We start from the raw sequence: 18,427 nt of genomic DNA, 5'->3' as shown, positions 1-18,427 counted from the left end.
ATGTTCAGCTGTATGTGGAACAAATAGAGCAATGTATTGGTTAAAACACTTCAGGTAGGTATAAGTATAGATATGATCCTGGAGATGGAATTACCCCTTTAAATATAAATTAAGGAGTGCCCGAAATTAAAGTTAGTGATCTTATTCAGTATATACTATAGATGTCATATATCAAAATAAAAGGCACACATTGTGGAATAAAATGTTTATGTAGGATTTTTATATTTCTTTAAATAAATAAGGAAAAAAATTATATATATATTATAAATATGGCAAAAAATGAAAGCCTTATTTCATACAGAAAAATGCAGCTAACCTTAATAAGTTAAAATAAATAAATACAGTTATAGCAGTTTGGCCCCTACAAAATCAGAGATATTGTTCTGGTTGTTAGGGGTTTAAGTAGTACGGATATTCAGGGGTTAAATTGCTTGGTATTGTTTCTGAAACCTGATTGTCAAGAAAGTGGACATCAGGGCCCGGTATCCAGTCATCTTCTCAAAGAATCTGCACTGCACACACATAGCATAGTAAAGGGAATTTAGCAGATTTTACATCAGATACCAGCACACATGAAAAAACAAGAAATTACACACATATTATCGGTTGTATAATATCAGTTGACATAAGTAAACTTCCTTTTAGAGGAGTACAGCAAAAAAAAGTCCACATTGCTGAAGGTATCTCTTGTCTGTGTGTGAGATAAAACAGTGAGACTGAAGAAGAGAGTATGACAGACAGAGCCAGTGTAAAGCCCATCTATACTGTGAGCTGCGTATTACATTATGTACATGAGTACGTCACTAGTGGCTCAGTGGTCTCGCTTACGTGTTAATGTGGGACATGGGATGGAGCAGCTACACTATTTCCACATATCACAGGCGTACTGGATTGGCAGTAAGGCTTGCGAGTATCTGAGTTTGCACCTTAATCTACAAATAAAATGCTGATATGTTAAAATGGCCCTCAACTTGTTTATAAGAAAAGCTGCTTAGTGATCAAATGGCAAGTCTTTTCTTGTAATAATAAATGTGTCCGTTACACTAGGTTCACATTTGTGCATATCTTTCTGTTCTGGTTCATCAGGGGATCAGAAAAATGGATAAACGGACATGAACGTAGCCCAAGGGACCCAATTGACTCTTTTTTTTTTTTTTGTTAACTGAAACTATTGGATAAAAAATGTTGGTCTTGAAGGGCTTTTTCATCTGGTAATAGCTGATGGATTTTAACATAAAAAAGCATATAACCCCCTTTAAAGTAATTTCCTTCATGTAACAGAAGGGTTAACACTGAGTCAGTATCAGAGCTCAGTATGCCTTGTGTATTTCAGTAGTACAGCTTCTCATGTGAATCATATAAGAATTGTTTTGCACAGGATACGGTTGGTAATTAATTCGCACATTTATATGTGAGATAACAATTACCTAAGTAATCTTGGCTCTCCATCTCAGCATGTGCTATGTACTTTTCATACATTTTTCTTACTTCATAATTGTCAAATATTTGGAAGACTTGACAACCTCTAGTCATTTTTGCAAAAACAGATTGTGAAATGTAATAATCCATTTTTTACATGGCTCTGTTCTAATACTGTTTGAACATTGCATAGTGACAGATCTACATGTATGTAAAAATGTTGCATACAGTATATTTGTGTCATGTGCATTAAAAAGGCTTTCTAGGAGATTAAGGACTGATCAATTGCATCATCAATATCTGATCAGTGGGGGACAAACTTCAGGCACCCCCACTGAACAGCTGGTTGTAGGACCTCTGGCATTCCTGAACAGACAGTAGATCAGTCTGTGTACATTGAGTAGTGGCTGTGAATGGTACTGCAAGTCTGGAGGTCAGTCAACTAATCAGCACGGGTGCCCAGGGTTGTATGGTTTTGAAGGAAGTATAGCATGTTAAAAGTCATGCTCCATTTTTATTTCCCTAAAGGCTGTCGGCAGCCTTCATACCCATGAAATTCTCAGGTCCCCATGGTGGGACTTATTAAAGGATAATCTTATCTGCCAATATTTTTGTAGTATGTTTATCCAGCTAAATATTTTTCAAGCTATCATTACCGACATCCAAAATGTTTCCTAACATTTTCTAGTATACAACAACAGTAAGTAAACTCATGTAGCATTACAATGTATATCTGATGTCACAAAATGGCACCATTATACATTATCTTCACTGCCTCCACAAGTGAAAAAAGGATGGGGAGCCCTGAACAACAGTGGCTACACACGGAGCCTGGCGAACCCCATTGATTATAAAGGGGTCCATTGAGTGTCCCTTGTTTTTATACGGAAGAAAAAGTCCTTCTAACAGAGACTGCAGCACGGGATGTGAACATAGTCATAGCTAACAGTAAATTAGTTTGTTTAGTTTAGTTTGCAGAACAGCCAATCATAGACTTTATTTATTTATTTATTTATTTATTTATTTATTTATTTAACTCAATTTATTGAAAAATAAAACCAAGACAAATACAGGGACAGGCAAATAATCCAGAGAATTAGTTTTGTGTTTGCATAATATAAGCAAATGATCTACACATAAGGAACACAATTTGGCGAGGGAACACAAATTTAACAAAACAAAAGTAGGGAGTGCCAAGGCAAAAGGGGTACACATACATTAAAAGTCAAGTAACAGCATCGTCATTCAGACATAGGGAGGCATAGACCCGTAATTTTCAGGGAGGGTAAGTACATGACAAGGGAACATTATATCCATAGGGTGAGTCGGATCTTAAGTTATTCAAAATGAGTGACAATATGTATAGTTTGGAAAAATGAAATAGAGTTGTCGAGTGGTCATGTAAAATGTAAGATTAAAGTGGACCCTCAACTTACAATATTGGAATCGGGACAACCAATGTAAGTTGAAACCATTGTACCTTGAGACTATAACGCTATGTAAAACTAGTAATTGGTTCCAAAGACCCCAAAATATCAACAGAAATATAAGAAAAATCATCAATTAGCTAATATAGAAATTGGCAAATCCTTACACATAAAAGGCAGAAAGATCTGCTGGAGGCTGTAAATCACTTCTTATGATAGTGATAGGAACTTTTTTCAGGGGCCTTAGAAAAATGTAAAGTGCACCTGAAAAATAACATGGAGACAAATCCACCTGGTGTTTATAGAAGCAGCTTATTCTGAAACAGAATGTATAGTACCGCACTATAGTGTAGAGAGACACCACTATGTTACTCGTGAAATTAGACTGATTTGCTGAAGCCTCAAGCCACGAACTGTACATTGAGTTTTAAGTTACAGTGGTCCAGAAAAGTCAATATCATGTTGAAAATATTATATCCTGAGGCCATTGTAACTTAAAGGACCACTGTATGTCACTATGGACACATAATCACTGAGACCTACTGTATACTCAGGCCCAGTAAGGAAAGGAAGGAACATGGCTGGTTCTGTCACAATAAGGTGCTACTGAATGAAAGAGGTCCAAACCCCTGGACCTGTACTGTATATGAATATGTAGCTATATTTAATAACTTCTTTAGCCACGAGTACATAAAGGCTATACCTTTAGAGCCATTTTATAAATCATTAAATGACACATTCTGCAATAGAACATTTCACTTGGCTTCTGCATTAGCTATGTTTTACATTATGGAGTAAGCTGCAGAATGCTGCTCAAAAGAAAATTTGTCATCTTAACATGTTCTGCACCTTCTTATAAGTTGATGAAATCACATTCAACTTTCATGTATTGTACATCAATATTAAAAAAAATGGCTCCAAAGTTATATAGCCTTTAGAACTATTGTTAGGCCACATCAGCGTGTTCAGCTATACCTATAATACACATGGGACTGTCCCTTTTAAGAATTTTCATTTTTTCTCTAACATTAGCTCAACTATCTTGCTTGACAGACAGGATGCTTCAGATCTTTTACATATTTGTTTTCTAGGAAAATTCTAGCAGTGATGAAATTCAGTGGAATGGGCGCTATACAGATTTTGATCTCACAGGTTTCCACTGTTTTGGTCACAATATGTTTCCTGCTCCCATTCAATATGTTTCCATCTGACCTCAATAACTTTTGCTCTGGCCAATACAAGATAGAAATGTGATGTATTTTGTTAATCTGACTTTTTTAGCTATACTTCCTTCCATAGTGAAATCCTATCAACATACTTGTTTGTAGCATTATATGAAATACATTTAATACGTCACTAGGGTCAAAGACTACGCAATGGTGTGACCTGTCTGTTTTGTTTTAGTAAGGGCCTATGACCTGACTTCCTCCAGGTATCCTTTAATGCTGTAAAGTATATTTTACTTTTATTGCAGTTTTTTTTTTTTTTACTTTTGCTGTTACAGTAGAGATAGAATAAACAAAAAAACTGATAAGGGCGGGTTCGCATCTGCGCCTCGGTCTCCGCTTTCAGGTTTCCGTCTTCTGACGACTGGAGACGGAAACCCGGCAGACTGTGTCCGCTTGTGAGCGTTTTGTAGTCTCTGTGGCAAAACAGTTTTTTTTTTTTAACCGGACACAAGGTCCTGCATGTCCGACTTTGTGTCCGGTTAAAAAAAAACAAACAAACAAAAAAAACGGTTTTGCTGCGGAAACCAGAAGACGCTCGCGGGTGCTCACGGACGGACACTTTGCAAACCCATTCAAATGAATGGGTTTGTAAAGTGACTGCCGGTTTCCGTCTCCTGTCCAGTTTCTCGGGCAGAAGACGGAAACCTGAAAGCAGAGATCGGGTGCAGATGTGAACCCGCCCTAACAGTTTGCATGTAAGTAATCTCCAAATAATCATTAAACAGTTAGCAATACTGCTAGAAGTTGGCACAATAATTATCCCATAGGCCCGGTTCACATCTGCGTTCGGGCCATTCTGTTTGCAAGCAGGACTTTTCTCTCGGCATTTTTTGTGCGGAAACCGAGTGGAAACCACACAGACCCCATTATAGTCTAAGGGGTCCATGGGTTTCCTTAGGTAACTGCTTTTTTATGCGGATTGGTTTCCATTAGGGTGTCCCAAGCGGACTCCCAGGACAGTAACCTGAACACAGATGTGAATCGGGCCTTATAGATCTCTTCTTGGGGAATTAAAGGGATTTTCTGGCCCTAAACCGATATTCCATACGACACCCAGATTCCGCACAGATATCTGTCCTAACAACCTCCAATGTCTGAAGATGCTTCTTGCTATTCAAGCAATAGGAGCAGCACAACGTCCCTGTCCACTCCATAGCGGTGATTCCAGGGAACTGCAGCACCACTGCTATTACTTGAATAGGAGCCGTCTTATGGACAGGTCATCAGTATGAAAACCCTTGTAAGATGTTACTTCTATAGTCACTAGATTATATTTACTACTTAACCTTATTTCCCATCTATCAGTAAAGGCTCTCTTCCTATTGAAGTTGTAAGAGAACATGTACTCACACCAATAACTGACAGGTTTTAAGAAAAGTAATGGAAACATCTTTGTTTTATAGGCAGTTTGTATTAAGGAACGGCATTAGGTAAAATACAGTCCTATGAAAAAGTTTGGGCACCCCTATTAATCTTAATCATTTTTAGTTCTAAATATTTTGGTATTTGCAACAGCCATTTCAGTTTGATATATCTAATAACTGATGGACACAGTAATATTTCAGGATTGAAATGAGGTTTATTGTACTTACAGAAAATGCGCAATATGCATTAAACCAAAATTTGACCGGTGCAAAAGTATGGGCACCTCAACAGAAAAGTGACATTAATATTTAGTACATCCTCCTTTTGCAAAGATAACAGCCTCTAGTCGCTTCCTGTAGCTTTTAATCAGTTCCTGGATCCTGGATAAAGGTATTTTGGACAAACAATTCAAGTTCAGTTAAGTTAGATGGTCGCCGAGCATGGACAGCCCGCTTCAAATCATCCCACAGATGTTCAATGATATTCAGGTCTGGGGACTGGGATGGCCATTCCAGAACATTGTAATTGTTCCTCTGCATGAATGCCTGAGTTGATTTGGAGCAGTGTTTTGGATCATTGTCTTGCTGAAATATCCATCCCCGGCGTAACTTCAACTTCGTCACTGATTCTTGAACATTATTCTCAAGAATCTGCTGATACTGAGTGGAATCCATGCGACCCTCAACTTTAACAAGATTCCCGATGCCGGCATTGGCCACACAGCCCCAAAGCATGATGGAACCTCCACCAAATTTTACAGTGGGTAGCATGTGTTTTTCTTGGAATGCTGTTTCTTTTTGGACGCCATGCATAACGCCTTTTTTTTTATAACCAAACAACTCAATTTTTGTTTCCAAAATGAAGCTGCCTTGTCCAAATGTGCTTTTTCATACCTCAGGCAACTCTATTTGTGGCGTACGTGCAGAAACGGCTTCTTTCTCATCACTCTCCCATACAGCTTCTCCTTGTGCAAAGTGCGCTGTATAGTTGACCGATGCACAGTGACACCATCTGCAGCAAGATGATGCTGCAGCTCTTTGGAGGTGGTCTGTGGATTGTCCTTGACTGTTCTCACCATTCTTCTTCTCTGCCTTTCTGATATTTTTCTTGGCCTGCCACTTCTGGGCTTAACAAGAACTGTCCCTGTGGTCTTCCATTTCCTTACTATGTTCCTCACAGTGGAAACTGACAGGTTAAATCTCTGAGACAACTTTTTGTATCCTTCCCCTGAACAACTATGTTGAACAATCTTTGTTTTCAGATCATTTGAGAGTTGTTTTGAGCAGCCCATGATGCCACTCTTCAGAGGAGATTCAAATAGGAGATCAACTTGCAATTGGCCATCTTAAATACCTTTTCTTATGATTGGATACATCTGGCTATGAAGTTCAAAGCTCACTGAGGTTACAAAACCAATTTTGTGCTTCAGTAAGTCAGTAAAAAGTAGTTAGGGGAATTCAAATCAATAAAATGATAAGGGTGCCCATACTTTTGCACCGGTCAAATTTTGGTTTAATGCATATTGCACATTTTCTGTTAGTACAATAAACCTCATTTCAATCCTGAAATATTACTGTGTCCATCAGTTATTAGATATATCAAACTGAAATGGCTGTTGCAAACACCAAAATATTTAGAACAAAAAATGATTAAGATTAATAGGGGTGCCCAAACTTTTTCATAGGACTGTATAAGAGTCCTATTAAATGAGCAGCTGAATTTCCCATACAAAGAACAATGTAGCAAGTCACGTACTTTGATTTTACGTGGTGCAGTTGTAAGAAAAGTTTTTTACAAACCATCCTTCCTGCAACCATTTGTCACCCGTCTTCCTTACAGTTATTATTTTTGGCAACACTTTCCATTTATATAAAAGTATGTCTGACAAGCAATGATTTTTATGTCCCCCTAAAAGATACCAATGACAAACAAGCAAATTATCATTTGTTGCTGGATTACTGATACTGGGAAATTATTGGGATTAATTAACGTTTGGGTGATTGTCACTTTTTGTGAAAGGTCTTTAACCGGTTAAGGACCGCCGTACGTAAATTTACGGCCTGCGGTCCAGGTACCTAAAGACCGGACTATTGTCAAAATACTTCCTGTCTTTAGGTACCTTCTTGGCGGGGGGAGGGGTGCGGGGAGGACGGGGGTTAGGTGTTACTAACACCTAACCCCTTCCTCAATAACGTCCAGTCGGAACTGAGTCCGACTGGACGTTTTAACCCTTTCGATCGCGCCGTGAAACATCACGGCGCGATCGAAAGGCATCCGCCAGCAATTGAATCAGATCGGCACCCCCCGCGGCGAGATCGGAGGGTGCCGATAGCAGTAAAAGGTAGTCTGGGGTCTGGCCAGTGACCCCAGACTGCCCGGAGCCCCCACATACCTGGTGATCCTGCCAGGACCTTCTGATGTCAGGCTGTGCGTCTACACCGCCTGACATCCTGCTACGGAATGCCATGTGGGACACCTGCAGGCTGTGTCTCACATGGCATTCTATATCAGCACAGTATTGCTGATTGAAGTGTCCTAAATGGACACATGAAAAAGTAAAAAAAAAATAAAAAAAAAATAAAATGAAGTGTATGAAAAAAATTAATAAAGTAATAAAGCCCAAAAATCCCTTTTTCTCTATAGAAAATGAATTATATAAAAAAAGAACTAAAAAGTAATAAAAACAATGCATATTTGGTATTGTCGCGTCCGTAACAATCTATACAATAAAACTGAAATAATATTTAATGTACACGGCGAACGCCGGAAAAGAAAAAACCCGGAAAAAACTCGCCGGAAGTAATGATTTTTCGCCGTCTCACCTTACAAAATATACTATAAAAAGTGATCAAAAAGTCATATGCATCCGATAACAGTACCAATAAAAAGCGCAGGTTGTCCCGCAAAAAATAAGCCCTCAACCAACACTGTCAACCGAAAAATAAAAATGTTACGCCTCTCAGAAGATGCTATGCAAAAAACATTGATTTATGTCCCCAAATGTGTTTTTCCTCTGCAGAACTAGTAACACATAAAAAAATAACATAAATGAGGTATCGCCGTAACCGTACCGACCCGCAGAATAAAGGACACATGTTACTTATACTGTACACTGCATGGCGAAAAATGTAAAAGGTAAAACTCAATGCCAGGATTGATTTTTTTTTTTTAAATCCAGCAAAAAAGGGTTAATAAAATGTATTCAATAAGATGTAGACACCCAAAAACGGTGTCATTACGAAATGCATCTCATCCCGCAAAAAACAAGTCCTTATATGACCGCGTCACCAGAAAAATAAAGAAAATATAGCATCTAATAATGTGAAGACAAAAGTCCGCAAAAATCGCCAAATTATTAGAACACTACTGGCTGCGGCAGGAAGGGAATATATAAGCTGTGCGAGCGGATATCAGGGGACACCCCATATTTACAGCTTATGAGGGAACGGACACCAGAAGTGACCCCTAAAGTGACCCCCAGAGTGACTCCCCCAATCATAGGAGCTACTGGGACATAGTACAGAATTTGGTGTCCCCAATGTCCTCCGCACCGCTTATATATTCCCTCTTCGCCATCCGCTGTGCAGTCACATCTGGCATACTAATCCTCACTACACCCCCTGATACATTCTTTGAGGGGTGCAGTTTTCAAAATGGGGTCACTCCTTTGGGGAATCCACTTTTCTGGTACCTTACAGGCTCTACAAACATGACATGGCGTCCAGATACCAAACATCTGAATCTGTACTCCAAAAGCCGCATCGCGCTCCTTCCCTTCTGCGCCCTGCTGTGCGCCCAAACTGCAGTTTATGACACATGTATGACACTGGTGTACCCGTTCTATCGGACGTAATGTCATATGTGGGTATAAACTGATATTGGGGCACAGCCGGACACAGAAGGGAAGAAGGGTTATTGGGTTTTTGGAGCGCAGACGGTTTGGTTTTTGGATGCCATGACACTTTTGCAGAGCTGAAACGCCAGTAACGTGGAATCCCCTGATATGAGATGTTATTTTGGAAACTACACCCCTGAAGGATTTATCCAGGGGTACAGAGAGCATTTTTAACCCCCAAGTGTTGCTATAACTTATTATCCATAAATGAATACGAAGCTGATTGTGAAAGGTGAAAATGACCATTTTTCCAGGAATACGTCCTTTCAGTGCGTAATATGTTATGCCCGACTTGTATCAGAGATGAACGCTCTGAAAGCCGTTGTGCCCAGGATACCCGCTTAACAGTTTTTGGAGTGTCTCTGCTGACATAAGTCGGGCACAACATGTTGCACACTGAAATGGCAAATCAGTAAAATTTTCATTTTTAACTTCTCTATCAGTTGCGATTTCATTTCTGGAAACTAAATAAATGCAACACTCAAGGGTTAAAAAAATCTCGCTACACCACTTGATAAATCCCATCAGTGGGCTAGTGTCCAAGATGGGGTGACATGTCTGCAGATTCCACTTTATTGGCAATTCAGGGGCTTTGCAAAAGTGGCATGGTGTGCTCCAAAAACCAATATAGCGCTCCTTTCCTTCTGTCCCCGGCTGTGCCCAAACAGCCATTTATACCCACATATGGCATTAAGTCCGTTATCCGGGGTACACCAGTGTCATACATGTGGGCATACACTGCTATTTGGGTACCCAGCAGGGCGCAGATGTGAAGGAGCAATATGTGCTTTTGGAGTGCAGATTTAGATTCTTCGTTTTTGGACACCATGTCACATTTGCAGAGACCCTAAAATTGCCCCTACAAAATGGGGTCACTTCTTGGTGAATTCCAGTTTACTGGCACCTCCAGGGCTCTGCAAAAACAACATGGTGCCCAGAGGGTCCCTCTAAATCTCTACCCCAAAAGCTAAAACGCACAGTGGTCCTTCCCTTCTGAGCCCTGCTGTGTGCCCAAGCAGCAGTTTACACCCACATATATAATTTTTTGCCCCTCGGGATGGCCCCTTAATAGTTTTAGGAGTGTAGGTCTCTGACAACACAAAGTGGGTGCAACGTATTGGGCACCGAAATGGCATATTTTTAAAAATTTCAATTTTCATTTTGTACATTAATTTTTGGGAAGCATTTTAGGCTCAAAATGATAATACCCCTTGATACATTCCTTGACAGGTGTAGTTTCTAAAATGGGGTCACTTTTGAGGGGTTTCCACTGTATTGGTACTTTAGGGGCTCAGCAAATGCGACATGGCACCTGAAAACTATTCCAGCAACATCTGCCCTCCAAAATCCAAATAGCGCTCTTTCCATTCTGAGCCCCAACATGTACCCATACAGCAGATTATGGCCACATATGGGGTATTGCCGTGTTCAGAAGAAATTGTGTAACAAACTTTGGGGGGATTTTAATTCTTAAACTATTTGCAAAATTAAAAATATGGCGCTAAATGGACGATTCATTGGGAAAAAAAGTAATATTTCATTTTCACGTCCCAATGTTAATAAAATCTGTGAAACACCTGTGAGGCCAAAATACTCACTCTACCCCTAGATAAATTCTATGAGGGGTGTAGTTTCCAAAATGGGGTCACTTTTAGGGGGTTTCCATTGTATTGATACTTTAGGGGCTCTGCAAATGCGACATGGGATCTGAAAAATATTCCAGCAAAATCTGCCCTTCAAAAGCCAAATAGCCCTCTTTCCATTCTGAGCCCCGCCATGTTCCCATACAGCAGATTATGGCCACATATGGGGCATTTCTGTGTTCAGGAGAAATTGTGTAACGAACTTTAGGGAGCTTTTTCTCCTTTATCCTCTTGTGAAAATTAAAAATTTGGGGCTAAATTGACAGTTTGTTGGAAAAAAAAGTAATTTTTCATTTTCAAGGCCCAATGTTAATAAAATCTGTGAAACAGCTGTAGGGTCAAAATGCTCACTCTACCCTTTGATATGTTCTGTGGGGGGTGTAGTTTCCAAAATGGGGTCACTTTTAGGGGGTTTCCACTGTATTGGTACTCTAGGGGCTCTGCTAATGCGACATGGCACCTAAAATTATTCCAGTAAAATCTGCCATCCAAAAGCCAAATAGCGCTCCTTCCATTCCAAGCCCCGCCATGTTCCCATACAGCATACTATGGCCACATATGGGGTATTGCCGTGTTCAGGAGAAATTGTTTAACAAACTGTGGGGGGCTTTTACTCCTTTAACCCCTTGTGAAAATGAAAACTTTGGAGATAAAGTGACATTTTAGTAATTTTTCATTTACACATCCCAATGTTAGTAAAATCTGTGAAACAACTGTAGGGTCTAAATGCTGACTATACCCCTTGATGAATTCTGTGAGGGGTGTGGATTCTAAAATGGGGTCACTTTTGGGGGATTTCCATTGTTTTGGTACTCTAGGGTCTCTGCAAATAAGGCATGGCGCCTGAAAATTATTCCAGCAAAATCTGCTGTTCAAACACCCAGTGTCGCTCCTTCCCTTCCATGCACTGTCGTGTGCCCAAAAGTCAGTTTATACCCACATGTGGGGTATTTCTGTGCACGGGAGAAATTGCACAATAAACTATCAGATGCATTTTCTCCTTTAACCCTTTGTGAATGTGTTAATTTTAGGTCTAAATGAATGTATTAGTGAAAAAAAATGAAATGTCTAAATTTCACTGCCATATTATTTTTATTCTTATGAAATGCTTAAAGGGTTAACAAACATCCCAAATGCTGTTTTGAATAATTTGAGGGGTGCAGTTTTGAAAATGGGGTAATTTATGGGGGTTTCTATTATACAGGCCTTTATAATTACTTTCAGAACTGAAGTGGTCCCTAAAAAATTGGTTTGGAGAATTTTCTTGTAAATCTGGAAAATCGCTGTTACACTTTTAAGCCTTGTGACGTCCAAAATAAATTAAAAGACAATCAAAAGATGATGCCAATATAAAGCAGAGATATGGGAGATAATATTTATTCATGTATTTGGATGGTATGACTATCTGCTTGAAAAGTAGAGAATTTCACATTTTGAAAATTGCAATTTTTTTCAAATTTCCATCAAATTTCCTAGTTTTTTTATAAATAAATGCAAAAATATTGATTAGTGTTTACCACTAACATGAAGTATAATGTGTTAGGAAAAAAACAATCTCAAAATCATTTTTGTAAGTTAAAGCGTCTCAAAGTTATTGCCATTTAAAGTGACACATGTCAGTTTTGAAAAAAGAGGCCTGGTCTTTAACATACTTTTGGGCCTGGTCCTTAACCGGTTAAAGAGGACCTGTCACCAACTCCATCAACTTCAGTTCCTAGTATCTGTTAAAAGGCACCATTCCCCTGATTCCAGCACAGTTGGAATTTTTTCTCTATTCCCACCTGTTAATTTTGGTGCTTGATGTGACGCTTAGTCTCTATACTGTCAGGTGGGCAGTGGCAAGCAGGACCAGGCAAGGCGTTGTGAATCAGAGCTGCAGTCTAATGTGGATAGTGTTAGAGCTCAGAGTCACACCTCTTGCCTGGTCCTAAATAGCATACCAGGTACAAAAGATACCAGATTGCTCGGGAACGGTCAGGGCTAGAGAGAAAATTCCAATCCACAATCAGTGGACACCACTTACTATATAATGCAAAGAGCTGGACTTCGCCAAAATGGTGAAAGGTCCTCTTTAAGGGTGAGACGCTACATTGTGGAAACACAGCTTTTCTTGTTGCAGATTTTCTACAGATGTTTGAGCCAAAACAAAGATTGGCTACAAAAGGAATGGGAAATATATAGGATATACTTATACTTCTCCCTTCTGCTCAATCCAATCCTGGCTTTGGCTCAAAAAACCTCTGCCAAATCTGCAACAAAAAAAAGAGATGCTTTTCCATAATGAGGTTCACACGGGTTACGGGATGGCGTATTTTGGTCCTGATTTTGACGCGGGAAGAATAGGACCAAAATGCTTCCCGCTCCAGAGTAGGTCTAAATGAATGGGCCTAGTCCGTAGGGCACTGCCGCAAGGCGGATGCCGGGGCTGATTCAGCCGCAGAATCTACCTGAAGAAAAGGTCAGCTCGCTTCTTTTTTCCGTGAGCAGGAACAAAAGTAAGCTCACGGAAAAAGTAAGCTAGCGGTCGACATAGAACTCTATTGTGAGGGGGCGGATTATGATGTGGATTCAGTGCCAAAACTGCCCCCTCTTGCCCCATGTGAACGAGCCCTTAAGGAGTTTCTGCGTAGGTGATACCTATCCTTAAGGTAGATCATCAATATTGATTGTAAGGGGTCAGACACCCAGGACCCCCACCGATCAGTTTTCACCAACTGCTATACAAAGAACAGAGCTAGAAGCAGATAGCTGACAGTGAAGAGTACCGTAGGGATCACTGATCATTCACCATGACTACTATATGTTTTGCTCATCCTGGAAGCTTTTTTTCTGTCCATTTTATGCATCCTATGTAAAACTAGCTCTGGTAAGGAATGTAAGAAGTGAAATAAAGGAGCATGCTGCTTGGAAGGGGTGCAAAGACGTTTTAAAGCAAATCAAGGTTATTTTTAGTATGATGAAAAGTTATACAATTTTCTAATATACATTCTCTATCAATTCCTTATAGTTTTAAGAGATGTGTATGCAGAGATTGAGTTTAAGGAATTGTCTGTCATGGCCAGGACAAATTTCTACCCACTGGGAGTAATGGACGAAAGTTTCCAATGCATGACAGCAAGCAGAGGTCTTCAAATCTGCAGGAATTGTTATAGAAGGGATATTGTAACATTTTATTAGACAAAGAAAACTTTCAGTGCTAAAACTGTAATGTCCTCTTACAAAGGTTAGTGAAGAACCATGTGCTGAGAGAAACATGTATACCGGGGGTCAGCAACCATCGGCCCTCCCACTGCTGTGGAACTACAACTCCCATCATGCTCCAGTCACTTCCATGGAAGTTCCAAAAAACAGCAGAGCAAGTATGCATGCTGGGAGTCGTAGTTTTACAACGGCTGGAGTCCTAAAGGTTGCCTTCCTCTGATCTACACATTGCAAAGTACATAGCTGGACTTATAAGCTGGGGAGCTAATGCACCTCATAAAAATCTGTTATTGAAGCCTAAACTTTTGGGTTGGTTTCTTCTCATGTCTAAGGAGTGTGACTCCTTGACTACTAAAACAAAAATGTGGTCCTGAATTGCTCTAGTACTACAGTACTTCTTTCTTTAGTTCTCCTTGTAGATCCATCTTTCTGTTGACTTCTGTTTGTCCTTTGGACTTTGCAGTATGTTGGCACTGCATAGAGTACAGCGATGTGCTTCTATAACCAGATAGATAAATCCTTCCTGTTAATTCAGTATTTCTCCGTCCGTCTTGCTTATTTATTAATACTCTCACTCCGAAGACAATTAACAGTAGTTAGATTCATGGAAAAGGAAACAATGTACACACAGTTTCCACTGACTTAAGGAGTCTGACTGCAAGTGTAACATCAGTGGCCATTCATCTTCATGAAGGGGGAAGAGGTTTTGGCCACTTCACGGGCTTCTACATTACTTATGACATGGCATTAGACCTATTGATGAAATTTTAAATGTAAGATAGTGAAGGATGGACTGCAAATCATGGTCTCTAAAGTAATAGTGCCAAATTCCTGTGGTGTGGGATAATACACTTTGTGTTAATATTTAATAGCTGTTCTTTTCCATTACAGCCCCTCTTTGCCTGCCCTTGATTGGCATCTGCCGTCGCAGTCAGGACCTTATGAACTCCGCATTGAAGTGCAGCCCAAATCTCATCACAGAGCTCATTATGAGACGGAAGGAAGCCGTGGGGCGGTGAAGGCATCTACTGGTGGACATCCCATTGTGCAGGTATCCATGTGATAGGAGGCATTGTTTATCTTGGCGTGTAATCACAAATGTTCATTTCAATCCATAGTAATGTGTAGAAGATGATAAAGCATACTTTCCCAGAGGTATCATAAAGGCATACATAGCACAGCAGTTAAGAATATGGTGGTCATAAGGGGTGGTGGTGGGGATTTTTAAATATTTTTTGTCTCAGAGAGAAGAGTTATCATGACCCCTAAATCTCTGGCTTTAGATCCCTGGCTGCTATTAGTGTAAGGCACAGTTACTCATAGTGACATAACATTGGGACAGATTTACTAACAAAATTGATCCAGAAATGCGAGGCACATTCACAGTATTGCTTTAAACACTATTCAGTAGTGGTTCAAAAATGGGACATAGCAAGCCAGTCTTGAGGTGGCATATGATAATGTGTCTAAATATCTTCCCCATATCTGCCATAAAGGGTGTGCACTGTGATAAATTTGTCACATCTTCTGACTGCTTCTGCTGTCTATATCTGTAGATATCTATGTCTATATCAGTAAATCTGCCCCATTATTATTATATTATAATTTGTTTGCCCTAAGCATCCAACCTATCAATGGTGGAACGTCAGAACCTGACTTCTACAAACATACTGGGGACTAGGAACACTTGCCAATATACTGTAGTATGGTAGTCATCACTCTTCACCCAAGAAGATCTAGGAGGCTATGATTGACATAAGGTTTTCACTGATGTTATCTGTTCATGTGATTTATATAGACAGGAGCTGACTATTCAGTAATGTAAACCATAGATAGGAAGCTGTCAGCTATGGACACTGTGGTCCAGCACTATAATGATTGGGAACAACATGATGCTTTCCTTCCATGCTTCTGTGACATTCACTGGACTTACTGAATCTATTAGCATAGTGAATGTATGTAGTCTACAACAAAGTTTTCTGTAAATCGTATACAGCACACAAATGTATCTTGTACTGTAACATTTTGTCTCTGCATCTAAAACAGAACCCTGTATTTTGTATGAACACAATCTTGCCCAGTTATACACAATACTGTCTTCCTATAGAGAAAGCACTAGGGCATATTCTACTTGATCAACATTATTTACTCTAAAGAGACCATCTTTAGCACATACTCAGTGTGTTCAGCTGCCATTGCACTCAAGTAATACCATCCAGATGATTCAGTAATATGATGTATTTGTTATTATAGACTAAATATTGTGCCTCCTATCATTCCATCATCATTATTATTATTAGTCTCTTTTTAATAAAAACAAGATGAATGTATCATATACCAAGCACCCAGAAAATAAATCCAGCGTGGGCTGGAAACACAAATTGCATCTAACACATTCTTTGAGGTTTCAACGTGAAGAACAGGAAATGTTTTGAGTCAGAATCTGTTAAAAAGTGTATATATCAAAATATGTTTCTGTCCAAACAAAGAGGAGAAAAATTAAAGGCTGGCAACGTGTTTAGCATAAATGTAATATATTCATTTCTGATATGTTGACAAGCCAAAATTACACAATCGTAAGAACATTTGCCAAGACCTCGATACCACATTGTGCCGACAGCATGTAAATTATGCACTTATCCTTCTTATGTATTAAGTGGAAAAGGAGAACTAGATGGAAATGCCTTATTTGATTAGTGTACATAATAAAGACAATTGCGAGAAATCAAAAGCCTATTTATAAGGCATTGCTGAACTCCTGCGTTCCCGGCCAGCAAGGAATTTCAAGAATGTTTTACAGAAATGATGAGCCGCTCTTGTAGTGTGGTAGGTTTCTAAGGCCAGGGAAATGCTATTGAAGTCAGAATAGTACTTGATCATACTATATGTTGTATAACTATACAGCATGTATGATTCTATACAATAGTAATCAGAATGAATATCCCTAGATCAATTGTATTAGTTTCATGTCTAGTATCTTCTCCAGTCTAGAAATCTACTAAGACAGGAAAATGATCTTCACACAACTACTGCTCTGTGTTATACCGTAATTACTGCTCAGGGTCAAGGAGAAAGTTTAATTGTAACTCATTTCAGACAAGGAGAATATTATTATAGCTGGGACTCAGGAGGAAGTGGAGGTAGAGTTGGAGTAGTAGACCGAAAGGAAACCTTGCAAATTAGTGTCAGTTCCTCCATGTTTTCATTATCCATTACCTACAATTTATGTCCGGGTAATGCACAAATTGCTGGCTCTGTACCCCACCCATGATTCCTTGGCATTCACGCCTGCACACGTTAACTGAAAAAGCCTGTGTCTATTGTCCATGTGTTTCCAAAACGTATCAGAGGTGCAAAAAAAGACATTAACACACATCTGTGAGGCAGGATGCAATTATTATATGTAATGAAGCCAGGCAAACATACCACAAAGCAGACATTTTATAGCTCAATCATAAACGGCTGGCACTTTTTACCAGCAACTCCACACGGGTTATTACAATATGCACATGGCCAGCACTTGCCAAATAATACATTCACACATATTCAACGTGAAAAAGATTACATTCAAGTCAATGATTTCATCAGCTGGAGGCAGTAAGTTGGATTGTTGGGTCCAGGCCAGTTGTCTTTCTGTTTTTCAGCCTTTATACATAAATGAACACATTGGATATTTCAGGTGGCGAAGCTCTTCAGTTTCATTGTCATTCACATGGGCCTCTGTTCATGGTGTGAAGCTCAGTTATATCATGTCTGCAACAGAAAGTAGTTTTAGTGTAACACATAGAACAGATAACATAAGAGCAAATGGTTTCTTATTGCATATGCATTACATCATATGTGATGTCATTATTATACAAACTTTTCTCCACTCACTGTCATGAGTGGATTTTTATGCCAGTTTTCTGGTGCATCTTATTTTATATACATCTTATTTTATGCTAGCCTGTTTTTCTGACAATTTTATCAAAATGTCTCACGCTGGTTCATAAATTTGTCACACATTTCTAGGGGGAGGATGCCAGAGTTCACAAAGGATTTGTGGTAAATTATTTTTTAGTTATAGCCAAGTTATCATTGGAGTGGGCCACACAAAGATACTTGGCAGCTTTATATTTCTTTCTGTTGTTTAGATTTCGTAAAGGTAGGGCCTCGTTCACATCTGCGTTTGTATTCCATCCGGGGGAGTCCGCATGAGGACCCCCTGAACGGAAGACCGAATACAACTGCAAGCGGTGTGCCAATGAA

At 39.5% G+C, this 18,427-nt stretch overlaps 1 protein-coding gene across 7 annotated transcripts in view; it reads left to right on the top strand.

The window, feature by feature from the left end:
* NFATC1 (nuclear factor of activated T cells 1) overlaps positions 1 to 18,427 on the top strand; it is a 156,029-nt gene that overhangs the window by 23,962 nt on the left and 113,640 nt on the right. For all 7 annotated transcript variants that reach the window (XM_075270920.1, XM_075270919.1, XM_075270914.1 and 4 more), the window contains exon 3: positions 15,071 to 15,230. In XM_075270920.1, the coding sequence (XP_075127021.1) occupies positions 15,071 to 15,230 (160 nt within the window). The remainder of the gene's footprint in view (positions 1 to 15,070; positions 15,231 to 18,427) is intronic.

The sequence above is a fragment of the Leptodactylus fuscus genome, chromosome 4 (assembly GCF_031893055.1).
Source record: "Leptodactylus fuscus isolate aLepFus1 chromosome 4, aLepFus1.hap2, whole genome shotgun sequence".
NCBI classification, from domain to species: domain Eukaryota; kingdom Metazoa; phylum Chordata; class Amphibia; order Anura; family Leptodactylidae; genus Leptodactylus; species Leptodactylus fuscus.
The sequence above is the reverse complement of the archived record's forward strand: the minus strand, read 5'-3'. Positions and strand labels throughout refer to the sequence as shown.